Genomic DNA, 17,652 nt, shown 5'->3' on the forward strand with positions numbered 1-17,652 from the left:
AGAAGTGAAAGAACATTTTAGTCAAAATTGTTAACATTTTTAATCAAAATTTTATTCTTACTACTTTTATTTTATCCAACTAACTTTCTTTCTTGCCAAATCATCGTGGGTTACATTAATACTGTGGTTAAAACAAATAGAAGAAACGTCGTCGTATTAAGTGACGGCAACGGAGCACCGTAAGATTTCGTACACTGGCGGGGTACAGAATCCGAGCCCGGCCCTCCGTCCGTGCACTGGATTTCACTCGCGCGAAGTCGTTTTCGCGAATCCCCAGAAAATGCCACAAAATCAAATAATTAAAAAAAAAAGAAAAAAGAAAACTCGCATTCTCTCTCTCTCTCTCTCTCTACAAATTTGAAACTTTGAATTTCTCTGTCTCTTTTGCTTCTTTTTCCAAATCTCTCTCTCTCATTGCAATAATGGATTATACAATAAAGAATGGTTGAGCAGTTTCAATCTACCGCACCGCTCTCTCCATTTTTCTCTGCAAAATTTTCCTCTCGGCTCACTCCTGCAACAGCAACTACTGGAATAAAGCTTCATTTTCGCTTCTTCTTCTTCCATCGGGGCGCTCGCCGGAGAGAAATCGCCTCTTCTGCCGACTATATTCAAGGTTTGCGACTCTCTCTGCACCTCATTTTTGGTTTCTTTTTGGACTACGAAACTTCTCGGGAAAGATTCATGCTTCGAGTCGCTGTTTTTGCCCTAGACAGTTTGCATTGTTCCTGTTTTCAGTTGCGTTTGTGTTTTTCGTTAAGAAAACTCTCTCGTCGGTCCGTTCTACTTCTTGCTTACCTACTCTACTGCTGTCTTTTTTTCTGCTTGCATTTGGTTAATCTGGCGCGGTGTATCGTCTGTTTTCGTACTTACTTCTAAATGTTGAGCAATTCGCTTCTTATGGCTTTCTTAACCGTTGATGTTCAGCAAATGGGGAGGACGAGCGTGAGGGAGACAATGCCGCCTATTTTTTGTGTTTGAACTCAAAACTTTGGTTCTTTACGCGTACTGGATCCAGTTGCGTCAATGGGTGTTAAGTTTTTGGATTCGATTGCGAGGGATTTGCTTCGTTACCCTAGGCATGTTTTTTTCCTAGTCGTTGGGAATGTACGGCACACGACTCTCCTTCTTGTCTGTGGCTCTGTGTTTGTAGTCTGTGTCTCAAATTTTATGAGGTTGCTCCTAAATTATCCTGTCTATGGGTCGTGAGATGGGGCCTCTGATGTCATATTGACATTGGTACATATACTACTGATTCCAGATAGAAAATGGGCACGATTTAGTAGCATGTTCCTTACTATATACAAATTTATCAACTATCTGCCAATTGAGATTTATATAATTTCACTGTTGGTTATTTGAACTTGAAGAGTCATTTTAAAATGACTATGGCTTCAGAAAACTGGCCTAAATTTTTATGCGTTTGAGTTTGAAATTGATGAATGTTTCTTATTCAGAGCAAAAGAGCTGATGATACTGTACAAGTTTCTTTTTATTTATTTATTGTTTAATGAATGTCAGTTAGTGGCCTGGATGCAACACTCTTTCATTTGTCAAGGAACTGCAGTGTGCTGACACAGAAATGGAGCAGTATGAAATTCTAGAGCAGATTGGCAAGGGTTCATTTGGCTCTGCTCTTCTTGTAAGGCATAAGCTTGAAAAGAAAAGGTAAGAAAATTTCCTGCCTATATTTAGTATATGGATTATGGCTTAAGTTTAAATACAGTTCAGGATAACAGACATAGTTTCAATTAGTAGATATGGTAATTTTGATCTTACCTTTGCATTTCCTTAGATATGTCCTCAAGAAGATTCGTCTTGCTCGCCAGACTGATAGAACAAGAAGGTCAGCTCATCAGGAGGTCAGTGGTAATTATGCTGAAGGAGACATCATTCTAATATATGGAACTTAGATTTGACAATGATGTTCTTGAGTCTTAAATATGTCACCTTGTTGGTGTGAGAAGTCATTAATTAATAGCAGGTTGCAAGCATTTAAGAAATCTGTTAATGCCACCTACTTCCTTTTGTGAACAAAAGTAGGCTGTGAATGTAAGGACTGGATTGGCTGGTGTAAATAACAATCAAATCTAATTATCTTCAGGTTGATTTTAGCATTCTTAAGTTTCTTGAAAATGCATGTTCTAAGATGTGATATGAGAAATAGAAATACTATTTAAAAAGGCTGTTCCTGGTGTCAGCTACAACATGTTTACATGATTAGTCTTTTAAAAACATGATCACATGATTAGTTGCTTTATTTTTCTTCAGATGGAGCTTATATCTAGAGCACGCAACCCCTTTATTGTGGAGTACAAAGATTCTTGGGTAGAAAAGGTGAGTATTTTATGATGTTGCCTACTGGAGCTTTATTTTGATGCATCTGTTTTCTTATGGAATTTTGATGCATCTGGGGTGAGCGTTTAACTCCATTATCTTAAGAACGTATTTTTAACTTTTAACATATATGTATTATGTACATATGATTTCAATTACTCTGATCATCATTGTGTATTCACTTATAGTATTATTCTGAATTGAATAATGTTAATTTTATTAACTTTTTCTATCTCTCTCTCTTTTTTTTTTCATGTTATATTATTTTTTCGAATGCACAATAAAGCATTTTCTCTTCCTCCATTCCTTTTTTTTTCTGGTTTTATGGAGCTCATTCTATGTCGTGTCCCTGATTTGTTGAAATATTCTCTTCCAGGGTTGTTACGTGTGTATTGTTATAGGATACTGTGAAGGAGGTGACATGTAAGTTCTGCTGAAATTTCTTCCATAATAGTTTATTCTTGTGTTAAGAAACATCAATTTCTTTATTACCAAAGGAAATGTAGATAATCTGCATCCAAGGCTGACCAAAAGGAATACAGAAAACCTTTCTGTAGTAGCTGTCTGGGTAGGGGAATAATTACAAAAATTGTATCCAAAGAGCACCAAGTAGAAAATATCTAAATAGAATTTTCCCTCAAGTACTATATGTCTGTTTCAATTTCATTTTCAGCATTATTTTTCTGTGGTATCTCTATAGCTTTCCTGTATTCCTTATTTTTTAACAGGGCTGAGGCTATAAAAAGAGCCAACGGTGTTCATTTTCCTGAAGAGGTGTCTTTTCTTTTGATGGCTGGATTCTTTTGCTTTGCTGATAATACTGTTTAGTTGTTAGCTGATCAGCCTGATTTGTTTAACACTATGCAGAAACTTTGTAAGTGGCTTGTTCAACTTCTTATGGCACTTGATTACCTTCACTGCAACCATATTCTTCACCGTGATGTCAAGGTCAGTACTTTACTGCGAATGCCCTTGTTAGATAACATCACCCAGTTCTTTTTAAGCTACTATGTTCTTAAGGTCTTTTATGGTTACTACAGTGTTCAAATATATTCTTGACAAAAGACCAAGATATTCGCCTCGGTAACCCCCATCGGCCTTTGTTTCCCTATATATCTTTTTTGTCATCAACTTGCACACAATATTTCATTTCTAGTGTTATTTGAAATTAATGAATATATGTCCTGTATTGGCTGCAGGTGATTTTGGCCTTGCTAAGATGTTGACCTCGGATGATCTTGCTTCATCTGTGAGTAGCATGCCTGAGAGTGTGTGAATACATTTATAATGTTTTTCCCCAGCGTGCATGTATATCTATTTGGATTTTGGTGGTGGTGGTGGTTGTAAGTGAGTAAGGGGATGAGGTTGCTAGATTTTGAGACTTACAATATTTCTGATGCACTGCAGGTTGTGGGTACTCCAAGTTACATGTGTCCTGAGCTTCTTGCTGACATACCTTACGGTTCAAAGTCAGATATATGGTCTCTTGGTAAACCACCTATTATTGATCCTTATATTTCTATCTTATATCAGTTGTGATTTCTTGAATGTCTATATGGGCACCATCTTTCTGTTCAGGATGTTGCATATATGAAATGGCTGCCCACAAGCCAGCATTTAAAGCCTTCGTAAGTTGCTTGTAGTTGCTTATCAATATTATATTTCTATCCAGAGAAACTGATGGGTCTTTTTACCTGCTTAATGTAGTTTAGATCACACGAACATGTGGTCCTGTTTTCTTGGGCAAGACTAACTTGATGTTTTTCCCGAGCAGGATAAGACTAACTTGATGTTTTTCCCGAGCAGGATATGCAATCCTTGATCAATAAAATAAACAAGTCCATTGTGGCTCCACTTCCAACCATGTATTCCGGTGCATTGTGAGTCTGAATCCATCTTCTGTATATTTAATCGACTAGTATTCACTGAAAACTGAAATATATTCTGTCTTTCTTGTTTGTTTTGAAACATTGATGTTATTTTCCTCCCCCTCTCTGCATTGCCAAGTTATCTTATAATCAGCAATTATCCATACTCTTATACTAATTTGGCAGTTGAATAATGATATTGATTTTTCTAAAATACTTCTTTGATCTCCCATTCAGTCGAGGGCTTGTCAAAAGCATGCTGCGAAAAAATCCAGAGCTTCGACCAAGTGTACGTCTTATCTTCCCATTTTCTTCTTTATTTCACGTTAATTGCTTTTATTTAAAGAAATAAATTTACATCAAAGAATGAATAGTAAGCCGAAGCCAATATCATTAATGTTCTGGTTAAATATTACTGTTATTGTGGACAGTATTTATTATATAATACTATTGTTGTTTAGCCAGGTTTGTTCTGCATGATCACGCTTCTCAGTTTATAAGAAAATTTGTAGACGAGAATGAAGAAAAGAAGTATTTGAAATGATCTTTATGGCACTGGAACTACTCACTGTCGCACTGTTCTAGTTACATAGCAACAATTAAAATTTTAATATTCATGGAGTTCTATGGAACATTGACTAGATTTTTATGTTTTCTGGTGGATTTCTTGATTTTTTTTTCTGCTTTTACTTTCTAGGCTGCTGAATTGCTGAATCATCCGCAGCTCCAGCCTTACATTCTTAAGATCCACGTTAAATTGAACAGCCCTAGGCGAAATACTTTTCCCCTTCGAAGGTCTGATACAAACTACATCAAGAAAACAAGATTTGTAGAGCCTGGATCTGATAGCACAAAAAAATTTAGAGAGAAGAGGCTGTCCTTTAGTAATGATAGGGCATTAAATCCGAGCATCTCCATGACCGAGGAAGATTCATCATGTTCCTCCCGAAGATCGCAGCAGTTGCCCAGTTTTTTGAATAGAAAGTTTGATGAATTTTCTGTTGGTAGTGGTGTGGAGAAAGAAAGTGATGTTGAGCAGTCAAGAATTACAAAGTTCCCAACAGTTTCGAAAACCCCAAGATTGGCTACTGCTGCTAAGGCTTCTGCTACACCCAAAAAGCAGACGATCTCATCGAAGTTTTCACCTGCAAACTTCAATTCTGTAAGTTTATATTTATAATAAAAGCAGCGTAATTTATATCATTTAATAATAATTTTGATACTTGCACTTATATATTACAGAGATTTATTAGATACATTGGCATAACTGGTTAAGATTCTGCTATTCAAGCTGAGTTTAATTTTTAGGGGCTTTCCCAAACATGTCTGGTTTTATATATATATATGTATATATATATATATATATGTGAAAAATGCCTTGGCTTATTACCGGTTTGGTCCTCACCACCATTGGAAAATTGACAAATCTTTTATTTTATATAGCATTTCTCTCTCTTAGTTGTCAAACATTTAATGGTGGTGAGAACCATGGTCCTCACCGGTAAGGAGCAAGTATGTTCCTTTTTGTATTCGTTAAATTCATGCTTTTTATCCTTAGAACATGTTAAACACCAACTATTGAAATTATTCATTTTCGGTTTGTTGGTTTGCAGATTCCAGCATCACATACCCCAGCTAGAAGATCTTCACAATCAGCTCGCAGGGCATCTCTTCCACTGTCAATAAAAGCTGCAGGTTTTCCCACTCCTTACAGGTCGAGTACCGGGCTGCTTCATAGCATGAACTCTCCCAATATCTCCGTCAATGCCCCGAGAATCGATAAGATTGCAGAATTCCCCTTGGCTTCTTCCGAGGATCCTCTCCTTCACATCCGTGGGACTTCATCAACATCACCACAGTGCTCTGCCAACTCACAAGATTTCACCAACTGCTCAATTACGAAGGACAAATGCACAGTCCAGGTCATGGACAAAACCACCACGACGAAATCCAGTCCTCTCAATTCCAGCTACAGGGTTCCTGGGAATGGAAGTGACTACTTTGATCACAATCCAGCAATAATTGCCTCTTCAAGCCGTTTATCGTTCGAGGCACGGCAGCGTCGGTTCGACACCTCATCGTACCAGCAACGGGCCGAGGCACTGGAGGGGCTTCTGGAGTTCAGTGCCAAATTACTACAGCAAGAAAGATTTGAAGAGCTTGGGGTGTTGCTGAAGCCGTTTGGACCTGAGAAGGTTTCTCCCAGAGAGACTGCCATATGGTTGGCCAAAAGCTTCAAGGAGGCAACAGTGTAAGTTCAATACCCACTTCTAAAACTTACCATTACCACTTGTACATTGCCTCAACTCTCACTCAACTTACTAGGAATTTAGCCTCTCTCTTTTTTTTTTCTGTTTCTTTTTTGCCTCTCTTGTACCCTTCTTCATATGCTAAAAGTTAGGTTCTTAGAAATTGAGGAGAATGGAAGCCTGAACAATGTTTTTTTTCCTCTCTTCCTGATATGCTAGAAGTTGGGTTCTTACCAATTTTGATACTTGCACTAATTTTAAGATAATTTTAATTTTATAGGTTAGATTATAGTTTTCCTTTATTTCAACAGAGATGTGGTGACAGTCCATATGAATTCATTGAAGAGCTCAGTTCCTTTTGAGAGAATTTTCATTTTCATTTGTTATTTTTTGATCTTAACTATTAGATTATGTGCTGTTTGGCTGGATTTTCTTATAAAATGGACAGATGTAATCACTATTTTCAAAGCAAAAAAAAACTCATTTCCTTTTGTTCTGTGTATATTTATTTTGGAGGTGAAAATTACCTTCAAATGGAAGGGAATTAGTAGGTATCTTATAGATTTGGTAACATTTATGTTTTTTTTTTTAGTTTTTGAGAAATGTAAATATTTGGTAATTGTTTCTCATTTCTCATTTTTTTTAAAAATGTTCTTAAACTTATGTAAAAATTTTAGAAATAAGTTATCTTTAGGGAAAATGAAAAATAAGATATCTAAACAAAAAAACAAGAAATAAAAATGTTTTGCTCATGTCATCTATGTCTGATAAACATATCTTTAGCTTACATTAATAATATTATAGAATCGCCCATCTCCCATCTAGAATTAAGAGATATTATTTAAGTTTCTTAAAATCTTTAAATTAAATAAATACAACTACATTAATTTATAATTTAACCTAAAATAAAGCGAATACAAAATTGGTTAACATAGTCTTGTACTCTAATATTAAAATAACGTAAAATCCAACGGTATGAAAAGCAAATTTCTAATACGAATGCCAGAAAAAGTTTCAATATTATAAAAATACCATATATTTTTTTTCACACTATTATTTTATTTTTATAACAATCTCGTATCATTTTTAATAAGCAATTGACGTGGCAGGCACAGTAATAAGAATCAGCCCACGTGTTATCATTTCATTCGACCTGTCACACACGTGGATGCTTCGCCTAACATTCTCCAACCGATTTCCACCTTCCACTCACCGCCAACATTCGATACATGTCACTTTATTCTTCACATTTCACCGCCAAAAAAAAATAAATTAAAAGAAGAAGAAGAAATCTCACAACCGACTTTTCCCGCCCATCTCTGAAACTTTCTCGGCAGCCAAACAGCGTACAAACCACGCGCCGATCGCCGGAGCAAATATGATGTGGAGCCACCCGTACCGTAAGGTGGACGCCGAGGCCGGAGCGGGGCCCCGGTTCCTGGTTATGCTGGAGCCGCCGCATCTCCGGTGGGCCTTCATCCGCAAGGTTTACTCCATCATTTCTGTTCAGTTGCTCGCCACCATTGCCATCGCCGCCACCGTCGTTTCGGTTCGTCCAATATCGACATTCTTTGTCCGAGACAGCACAGGGCTGGCCTTGTATGTACTGGTCATAATCACGCCCTTCATAAGTAAAATTCTCTTCTCTCATTTTTAGTTTGGTAATTTTTGTTACCAAATTTCTCACCGGGAAATGTGGTTGTGGGTGTGATCGGAAAATTTGGCAGTGCTGTGCCCGTTGTTCTATTACCATCAGTATCACCCGGTGAATTATATTCTTCTCGGAATCTTCACTGTTTCTCTGGCATTTGCTGTTGGATTGACTTGTGCTTTTACCAGCGGTAAATTTCCTGTCTTTTTTTTCCCTTCTGGAACTGATGAAATTTCTGATCCATGGTTGCTTCATTGATGATGAACTGTAGTTGAAGAAACACAGTGTTATGTTAGAGGGAAACAGAAGACAATTAACACAGTAAACTTGGAAGTAATTTAGGGCCTCTTTATAATCATTTTAGTTTTTGGTTTTTGATTTTTCTTGTCTTTGGTTTTTGGTTTTCTGTTTTAAAAAAACAAAAACTATTTTTGATAATATTTTTTGTTTTCTGTTTTCGTACTCATGAAAATTTTAAGTCTCCGTCTCCACAAAAGTGTATCATGCCTGAATCTAACTGGGGTTCGCGGTGGTGGAGGAACTGGATCGGAAAAAAGAGGGATTCCAGTTGTAAGATATCTAATGAAACCGTCGCTGGAATTGAGATCTCATTCAAAGAGAAAGATATCAAATATCTGGAGTTTCTTTTTGTATATTATATGGATGATCAGATCCGCAAGGACCATGATTGGGAATTGTTTGATCGTCTTTCTCCGAGGAAGAGGCGAAACATAATCAACTTGAATTCGGGACAGCTATTCGAAATCTTAGTGAAAGACTGGATTTGTTATCTCATGTTTGCTTTTCGTGAAAAAATACCAATTGAAGTGGAGGGCTTCTTCAAACAACAAGGAGCTGGGTCAACTATTCAATCAAATGATATTGAGCATGTTTCCCATCTCTTCTCGAGAAACAAGTGGGCTATTTCTTTGCAAAATTGTGCTCAATTTCATATGTGGCAATTCCGCCTTCTTGGGTCCGGGAGAGGTCCTCAAGAAAAATTATCGGTTTTATAATTGTTTTTAAGTATTTTTAGAATTTAAGTATAAAAAGTGTAATAAATATATATTAATTATTAAAAAAATGGAATCAGGGATGTGGATGGGTCGGAACATGCCTTTCCTATTATTGGACCCGACTCTACGGAAATTTTTGTCTTTCCCCTAATGTAAAGATATGAAAATACAAGTTTAGAGAGGTGTAAATAAACTTTTGAAAGATCAATTTTATAGAGATAAATAAAAAGATTTAGAAAAAAACCGTGAAAGAAAAATTAAAGACCAAAAAAGGAAAATTTTAGGGAAAAAATTAAAGTAGAGAGGAAAAGATATGTTAAAACAAAAAAAATTATAAAGAAAGAAAAATTATAGTGGAAACAAATTTAGAGATAATAACACGATTCAAAATATAATTTTTAAAGAAAATAAATAATTACAAAAATAAATAAAAGTTACAGTGAAATAAAATTGAACGAGAAAATAAAATATAATTTTCAACGAAGAGAAAGGAAAATTATAAAAGAAATTTTAGAGAGAAAAAAGTTAGGAAAAATATTAAATTTTTAGAGAGGGAAATAAAACTGATCTTTTAGAAAAAAAAAGATAAATTTGGAGGGGGACAAATAATAATATATATTCAAAATATGAAAATTTTAGAAAGAGAAAAAAAATTTGTAGAGAGAAATTTAGAAATAAAAAAATTTTAGAGTGAGAAATAAATTTTTTAAGGATAAATATGAGAAAGAAAAAAAGTTTGAGCGTTAGAAGAAAAAATCAAATTTTTGAAAAACAAAAACTTTTTTCAATTTTAAAATGGTTTATGAAAAAGAAAAAACAAAAAATTAAAAAATAAAAAATAAAATGATAAGTTAGTTAAGATTTCAGTCCATTTTAATTGAGCCTCTATGATTGAGGCCAAGTATAAGTTTTATGAGATTTTAGTCCGTATTTCTTTTAATTTCAATTTAGTCTCAAATATAACTTACATTAGTCCCTATTGTAATCCCTTATGTTTATCCCATTCTTAATATAATATTAAAATATTAAAATTGATGATGACATAATACTTTGAATCAACCAAAATTTGGAGGAATTTAATTCTCTCACAAGTTGTTTCAAATTTTCATTTTTTTTAAAATGAATTTTCTATCACTCTAATCTAGTCACTAGTTAATCATATTCATCTAAAGTTTATCACAAATGGTGAGAGACTAAAATGAAAGCAAGAGCTAAATTGAAACTTTTTAAATAATAGCGGTTAAATTAAAACATTATACTTTACCTCAAATTAATTTATCCCACTGTTTTTGGAAATTTCCAATACCCCAAGGGAAACGTGCCATATAAGTTAACAATAACATCCAAGACCTCTAAAAGTACAAATACTAAGCGTGGACTAAAAAATTGTAATTTGGGGGAGAGAATATTTTATATATAAGAACATAGGAAAACCTTTGAAATTTTTTGAATTTATAAGAATTTCACATGAAAGTATATGTATCAAGTAAACATTAAAGACATACCGTGGCATCGGACTCTAGGAAATTTGCAGACCCAAGATCGAGCATCTGCCTTCACATTATTTGTTCGTCTCTCTAATCTCATACTTTGACATTTTTCCCAATTTCCTCGATGCTTCACAGGGAAAGTGATTCTGGAATCTGTAATTCTGACCACCGTGGCTGTTATCAGTCTCACTGTGTACACATTTTGGGCTGCTAGAAGAGGGATCGAATTCAGCTTCCTTGGTCCATTCCTGTTTGGAGCTCTGATGATTCTTCTAGTGTTTGGAATGATTCAGGTAGTTCTCTGCTTCTCTTAGACATTTCATCAAACACCATTAACATCTCTCAATTCTGTCCATATTGTTCCATCTGAGGTTTTTCTTTTGATATTCTTACCTCTGGTTCCACTTTCATGGCTGCAGCTCTTCTTCCCATTAGGTAGGATCTCTGTAATGGTCTACGGTTGTTTGGCATCGATCATTTTCTGTGGATATATCATTTACGACACAGGGAACCTCCTTGCTTATTCATATGATGATTACATTTGGGCTGCTGTGGCTATCTATCTTGATGTCATCAACCTCTTTTTCTCTCTGTTGACCATTTTTAGGGTATCAGAGACATGAACGGGAAAGGCTTTCTTTTCTTCACCATCGTTTCGCTTCAGGCGAGCGCCCCTCAATCCTTGGGCCCCCCTATTGTTCCTGTGTGAGCCAGAGAAAATATATGACACCATATCTATATGTCAGATTTGAAGTTAACTTCAGGCATTTATGGATAAATGAATGTTTTGTTTTCAGGGCTGCTACTGCTTTATCCTCCATTTTAAAGTAAGTTCTGTTTTTTATGCTTGATATATCAAAAGAGCCATCATGGGTTTTCTGGTGTTTACTCCAAAGTTATTTCTATCACCATTTTTCTTCCAATATAAGCCTGTGTTAGGAAAATTTGTTATTTTCTGGGCAGTGCAGATGCAAAGACTTTGAACTCAAATCTCATTAAGAAAGAGGGAGAACCAAAGAGTATGATGACTAAAAGGTTAATGGAAAATACAAGAGGTCGAAGAAAAAGATCAACTTCTTGTGTGTATGTCTTAGATGCAAAGTTGAAAATCTATTTATGTAAAATTAAGTTCGTGGCTCTTAAAAAGTTAATGTGGAACTTGGAGCAAGGTTAATGCATTAAGAATCAGTTCCGTGGCAAGAAAATTGCTCAACAAACTAAAATCAACCACTGCAACCATGGACTGATTGGGGATCAAGATAAGAAAGTAACTTTTGCAGTAGAAAACTTACAAATAACTGAATCATCTGTTAGATTGCAAGCCACTTCCTCCGTAATATTGCTTGGTAGTCTCCCGTGAGAACTCTGCAAATTTCATCCCTTCCTTCAACCTCGACACTAATGGTGGAACAATCTTCTGGATTTCTCGAGTTATCATCGATCCCTCCTTTTCAACAAGATCTTCTCTCTCCTTGGACAAAATTGAGCTTTCAATGGAATAGCCGGACAGGGAAAATGTTTTGTTCCAAGCTGGCTGCAGGAATACAACAAATGTTTCTCTGCACAAATTCTCTTGCTTGGAAGGTCTGCACACAGAGTGAAGAGTGGAACGAAGCTTCCCTTGCGATATAATATCAGCCGATTCGCCCACCTGGATGATAAAACTTTCTGGTGGAGTGCTAACCATGAAAATATCATTCTTGCAAGGATCAAAAATTTGCAAATACGAATGTCTGTCGGGAGAAGTACACTCGTTATAGCAACACAGATCTTGTGCTTCAATCTCAAGTGTATTTGATGGCGATAGAAACATGGGAGATGTTAGAACTGTGAAGATACCATAGTCATAGTGCCATTGCTGCCATAGATTAGAGCTTGATTGACGTAGACCTTTACTGTCTGCTGGCTCTCGTTTACAGTGTATGCTCTGTTCTTTATTTCTTCTAGAACTAGCTCGGTCTCTTGCAGTTCCTTTGCTGTTTGCTGGTTTTCTTAAGAGCCGGGCATCCAGAGCCGAATGGTAGTGTATGAGACGGCCTTTTGCAGTGCAGGACTCCAACAAGCTTTGTTCTAACTCTTGACCTCCGATTTCCTGGTCGCATATACGTGCAATGCGAAGCCCCAGTTCCATCATGCAACTTCCTAGCTCTTTAAATGAATTGCCAAGATGTTTAAATTCATGGTCCTGAAATTCGTTCCCGATCCGATCACTGTAATGATCAACTGAACATGGTGACTGTTTGTCCTCTCTCTGAGTCTGACTTTGATTATTCTGCAAGAATCCCTTACTGTCTGTATATTTGAGTTGCATTGCAAAAGAGGATACTCTTCTTTCTGGATTCCTCAAGGGAACATCACTTCCTAAGTTATGATCCTGAGAGAGGAGAATTACATGAAAGCTAGAAAGATTGCTTTGATGGATGTAAATGTAATAAGAAGACGTTTATAATGAACAAAGCATTTAAGCCAATATCTCATGAAAAGCAAACAAGAAAGGGACTCGTTGATCCGAAACTTCTGAGATAAAATCTTAATTAATAACATAACCAACAAAAAGAACCGAGACACTCAGATCAGCAAAATCATTTAAGATAGACATGAGAAAAAGAAAAGACAGAAAATCAACTAGAGTTCTACCAAAATCTAATCTCCAATAATTGTCACGGATATGCAACCAGTTTAAACGGATGCAACTACGACATTATCTCGAGACATTTCAAAACGATCCGTCGCCACTCCATGTCCTATTTCGGTTTTGTTGAACAGAAGAAAACCACAATAAACAACAGAAAGATCGGCATCCTTTCAACAAGGATTTCCAAAAGAGACCACGCCGAATTCCGATACGGCATTCAAAATAAAAGAGAAGAGTACCATCAATCTCCGATTCCTCAGTCATTTTCTCCAAACATTCACTTCGTTAAGGCAAAAGAGGCCAAGAACTACATACTTACAAAAAGAGAGGGAACAAGAGAGAGAAACAGAGAGAAATGATGAAAAAATGATGAGGTTAATCAAACCTTAAGAATCCGTTTCCGATCTTCAGGATTGAGCAGCGCGAGATTGCGAGCGAGAGGCAATAATGCTCGGCGGGGAACAGAAGAATTAGGGACGCCGACGATTGCGAGAAGGCCAGGTCCACTGGGACCTAGAGCTTGAAGAATCGATTCGTTTATCGATTTGATCCGTTCGTTGTGCGGCATTGAAGATGAAGAATGGTAAGGCGAAGACAAGAGCAAGAGGTCGGAATATTGGAGCTCATAGATTTGGAGTATTTTTGAAATTTCCTCCATTTTTGATCTCTGCTCTTGCATTCGCTGAACTCCGCCCTCTACGGCTTTGTAACAGCGTCAGGAAGACGATGAATGTGGTATTTGCCAGAATAACCTAAATTTGAGCGAGCGCGACATTTTTTAAAAAACTTCATTATTCTAATTTCTAAGGGATATTGACTGATTTGAACCCAAAATTTACGAGGCACTCATTTGAATATTAGTTTGATAGGGAATTACGAGAAGGTTAATTATTATTATTATTTTAAATGTTTCATCTTCGTTCGCAAATTTCATCATCGATCAGTGAGGCTTTCATCTTCGCTCTCAGGAGTTCAATTTCGTTCGAGTTCGAGTTCTAATTTTTTATTTCATTTGATTTTCGTTACCCGTTCTTTGCTTGACAACTTTCATCTTCGATCTCTGGTCTTTCATCTTTGCTCCCAACTTTCATCGTCGATCACTGAAGCTTTCATCTTCGCTCGTAGTATTTGATTTTCTTCATCTTCGATTTTAGATTTTGTTTCAGATTTATTATTCTTTGACTTCAAATTGCATGTTGGTCAATTTCAGATTTTACCTATGATTTTATTCACATTTCAAGTTTTCATAGTTCAATATTTTCTTCCATTTTGAACTTGTTGAATTTTTACTATATTTTTTATGTAATGAAATTGTTAGATATTTAATAAAGTAATTGATAGAGATTTGAGAGAGGAATTGTAATATTCAATAATCCATGAATTGGTAATTGTTTGGGTTTTTGAGTTATCGATTATTTTTTGGATTTTGCTATGAATTAATATCAGTGATATTAATTACTGATATATAATTATATCAGTGAGCTATATCACATTTATATATATTTTATATTGGGTATATCTATAACTGATATACTCAATATAGGATATATCTATAAGTGATATAATCAATATATAATACATCAGCTACTTACATAATGTTTTTTAATTTTAGTAGTATATTGATTATTTTTGGATTCCTTCAATCGGCGAGTTGCGAAGCACACAAGATGCCAACGTTGTCAACATGTTGGACACAATCGTAGAACTTGTAAATTTGGACCTGTTGAACAATGATGTGCAGTATATCAATAATGTATATCAAAACATTGCTTTTATGATTTGAATTTTATAATAAAGTAGTTTTTTTTTTTATTACAACCCAATGTGTGCACCCAATAAAGTTTGCTTATATGATTTTGCTTCTGTAAGTCAATGTTTATGACATAATTTAGATCATTACATGAGTATGTATATCATAGTTATATCAATAGTACATCTATATATCATTAATATATCAGTGATATATCAAGTATACATCGTGCATATATCACTAGTACAATTAAGTTTAATTTAAAGTTTTAAAGATTAAACCGGAATCAGAAGCAATGTCATTCTTAAAAGGTTTAAACCTCATTCTTGGGTATCAACGTCAACATCAAATAAGCAACAAATTCTTCAACCAAAAACTTAAAGGTTTAAACATCATAACTAACCAGTAGCATAAACCAAAAGTAGACTAACAATGTCATTCTTAAAAGTCTATAAAAGAAGAAGCATAAGTTCCAACAATCTATAAAAGCATGAGTTTCATTCTTGTGTAATCTTTAGGTCAAAGCTTAGGCCATCAATCTTCTTGGTGATTGTTGTGTCTTCGGAGATTATATCTTTGAAGCTTTCGGTTTTTCCATAGACAACACTTTTTCCGTTGGTTTATGTTGACTTTTGGGACGAACGACATCGACATTTTCGACCATGTTTTTTTATTTCATTTTTCGTGTTTGTACCATTGCTTTTATCTGAAAAAAGTTATTTCGTATATTAGTAATATATCAAAAAACATATTAGAGGTAATATGTTTGAAATAATTTGTAGATATCATAGTTATATTAGAAGTAAATCAATTTATATCATATATATATCAAACATATATCACATATATATCAGGAGTATATCTGACCGACATTCCTCGAACTCTGTGATCTGGGTTGATGCTCATTTCAAATCTTCTGCGCGCTCCCAACTGATTTCTTCTTTCGGAAGCCCTATCCATTTGACTAAGAATTCTTGTACGTCCCTTCTCAGTCGTCCGACTCGACGAGTTCTTTCAGCTAGGATTTCTTCAACTTCTTTTTTTATCTTGTTGTTCAAGGTGACTGCTGGTCGAATCACTTCGTTACGTGCGGGGTCGATGGTGTCCGGGTGATAGGCTTTCAAATTACTCACATGGATCACTTGGTGAATTTTCATCCATGAGGGTAATTGGCCCTCAGAAGTAAATCAATAGTATATCAGAAGTCAATCAATTCTATATCACCTATAGTAGAAGATATCATAGTTATATCAGATGTAAATCTATTTCATATCATATATATATCAAACAAATATCACATATATATCAAGAGTATATCTGTCAACATTAGTATATTAGAACCAAATCAATAGTATATCAAAAGTCAATCAGTTCTATATAGTTATATATCAATTGTATAATTGTAAATCACTATTTTACCTGCTTTGACCCTTTGTCTTGTATTTTTTTCGATCAATTAGAAATCAATAAGTATTGACATGCATGGAAAATGAGAAAGAAATTTGATACTTACTGAAATTGAGAAAGAAAACTTGAAAGGAACGTGAATATGAACGTCAATGGTGATTTTCGAAATTACTGTGAAGGAGAAATCGAAGGGAAAAAGATGAATTGGCAATCAATTAGAAATCAGAGGTAAATAGAAACTTAGGATTTTTCTAGGCTTCCACCAACATTTTGGGCGTGTGTTTATGGTTTGTTTAGGCTGCAGGGTATCGTTGTAATTTAAAAGAACGCTATATTTGAAAAACCCAAACCTTATTGCTATTTTACTTATTTTCCTAACTTTTTTTTTGCCATATCTCAAGTTGTCAAAAAAATAACTCCTCACTCTAAAATTTAGAGAGCTATCGAGAGAGGGGAGAGGAGATGGACGAGCGGAGATGAGAAATCGATTAAAAAAAGAATATCTTAAATGGCATAAGAGATGGTGCATGAAAAAAAAAAGCTAAAAAATAGTTTTAGTCTGTGTACTTTCGCTAAAGTAACAATTTAGTTCCTAAACTTTAGTTTGTAACGATTTAGTCTCTATACTTTCAAATTGGTAACAATTTAGTCCTTGAACTTTAATATGTAACAATTTAGTCATTGTAATTTAAAGTTGGTAATGATTTAATCCTTATCGTGAAATTTTTTTTGTTAAGTTTCTTGTATTTATAGGTTGATAAACTAAAAAGGGACCAAATATGTTTATGAATTAGAAAGATTAAATTGCTATATGATAAAATTTCACACTTCATTTTAATAAAAATTTTTACAATAAGGACTAAATTGTTACAAATTTTAAATTACATAGGCTAAATCATTACAGACTGAAGTTCAGTGACTAAATTGTTACTTTGGTGAAAGAGACCAAATGTGTTTTTTAACCTAAAAAAAATCATACAAAAAATGGTGTTGATTATGAGTGAAAATTTTGAGGGTTTGTGATTTGAGGAAGTAGGCTTGATCTCGTGAATTAAATTATTCAGCAATTTTGTAAAATTTGAATTTGAATTCAGAGAAAAAAATTCAAGTAAAAATTGTGATTGTCAATTTTCAGAGCAGCGAAAAAAGAAAAAAAAAAAGTAGTGAAGGCAGAGATGGAGAAGAAAAGTAGCCAAAAAAAAAGAGAGAAAAATTATACATTATTGTGTAGGGAGAAATAAATGAGAGA

The 17,652-nt window shown here is 34.9% G+C and overlaps 2 protein-coding genes across 6 annotated transcripts; one reads left to right on the plus strand and one right to left on the minus strand.

Annotated features, from left to right (window-relative positions):
- The first annotated feature begins 335 nt into the window (after window positions 1-335).
- Window positions 336-6,821, plus strand: LOC111022866 (serine/threonine-protein kinase Nek4). 3 transcript variants are annotated; one of them, XM_088117937.1, is made up of 15 exons: window positions 336-616; window positions 1,526-1,668; window positions 1,796-1,862; window positions 2,272-2,337; window positions 2,714-2,760; window positions 3,066-3,111; window positions 3,205-3,285; window positions 3,378-3,420; window positions 3,537-3,586; window positions 3,745-3,826; window positions 3,916-3,965; window positions 4,144-4,217; window positions 4,443-4,494; window positions 4,903-5,367; window positions 5,819-6,821. In XM_088117937.1, the coding sequence occupies exons 2-15, from the start codon at window positions 1,583-1,585 to the stop codon at window positions 6,458-6,460; spliced, it is 1,851 nt and encodes a 616-aa protein (XP_087974063.1). In that variant the 5' UTR covers window positions 336-616; window positions 1,526-1,582; the 3' UTR covers window positions 6,461-6,821. The 3 variants fall into 3 exon arrangements, with proteins under 3 accessions (XP_087974063.1, XP_022155837.1, XP_022155838.1); XM_022300145.2 differs by having other exon boundaries at window positions 337-616; window positions 1,522-1,668; XM_022300146.2 differs by lacking the exon at window positions 336-616 and having other exon boundaries at window positions 1,527-1,668; window positions 1,796-1,869.
- Window positions 6,822-7,454: 633 nt separating this feature from the next.
- LOC111022858 (2-oxoglutarate (2OG) and Fe(II)-dependent oxygenase superfamily protein) lies at window positions 7,455-14,010 on the minus strand. 3 transcript variants are annotated; one of them, XR_015787399.1, is made up of 5 exons: window positions 13,632-14,010; window positions 11,904-12,985; window positions 10,627-11,312; window positions 8,142-8,370; window positions 7,455-8,060 (listed from the first exon to the last, which is right to left on the minus strand). XR_015787399.1 is itself a non-coding variant. In XM_022300137.2 (3 exons), exons 1-2 carry the CDS (start codon window positions 13,923-13,925, stop codon window positions 11,915-11,917), a joined length of 1,365 nt encoding a protein of 454 aa, XP_022155829.1. In that variant the 5' UTR covers window positions 13,926-14,010; the 3' UTR covers window positions 10,547-11,312; window positions 11,904-11,914. The 3 variants fall into 3 exon arrangements, 1 of the variants encoding a protein (XP_022155829.1); XR_002603029.2 differs by having other exon boundaries at window positions 7,455-8,370; XM_022300137.2 differs by lacking the exons at window positions 7,455-8,060; window positions 8,142-8,370 and having other exon boundaries at window positions 10,547-11,312.
- Between the last annotated feature and the right edge of the window lie 3,642 nt (window positions 14,011-17,652).

Source organism: Momordica charantia (genome assembly GCF_013281855.1).
Source record: "Momordica charantia cultivar OHB3-1 chromosome 9 unlocalized genomic scaffold, Mcharantia_2.0 BLBB01000009.1, whole genome shotgun sequence".
In the NCBI taxonomy this organism is placed as follows: Eukaryota; Viridiplantae; Streptophyta; class Magnoliopsida; order Cucurbitales; family Cucurbitaceae; genus Momordica; species Momordica charantia.

Excerpts from the sequence above, each read along its gene's own strand:
- LOC111022858 (XM_022300137.2), bottom strand. The coding sequence starts at position 13,925 with ATGCAAGAGCAGAGATCAAAAATGGAGGAAATTTCAAAAATACTCCAA. Across the intron at positions 12,986-13,631 it reads ATCGGAAACGGATTCTTAAG|GATCATAACTTAGGAAGTGA; the intron begins GTTTGATTAACC and ends CTCCTCTCTCAG.
- LOC111022866 (XM_088117937.1), top strand. The coding sequence starts at position 1,583 with ATGGAGCAGTATGAAATTCTAGAGCAGATTGGCAAGGGTTCATTTGGC. Across the intron at positions 2,761-3,065 it reads TACTGTGAAGGAGGTGACAT|GGCTGAGGCTATAAAAAGAG; the intron begins GTAAGTTCTGCT and ends ATTTTTTAACAG. Across the intron at positions 3,286-3,377 it reads TTCTTCACCGTGATGTCAAG|TGTTCAAATATATTCTTGAC; the intron begins GTCAGTACTTTA and ends TGGTTACTACAG.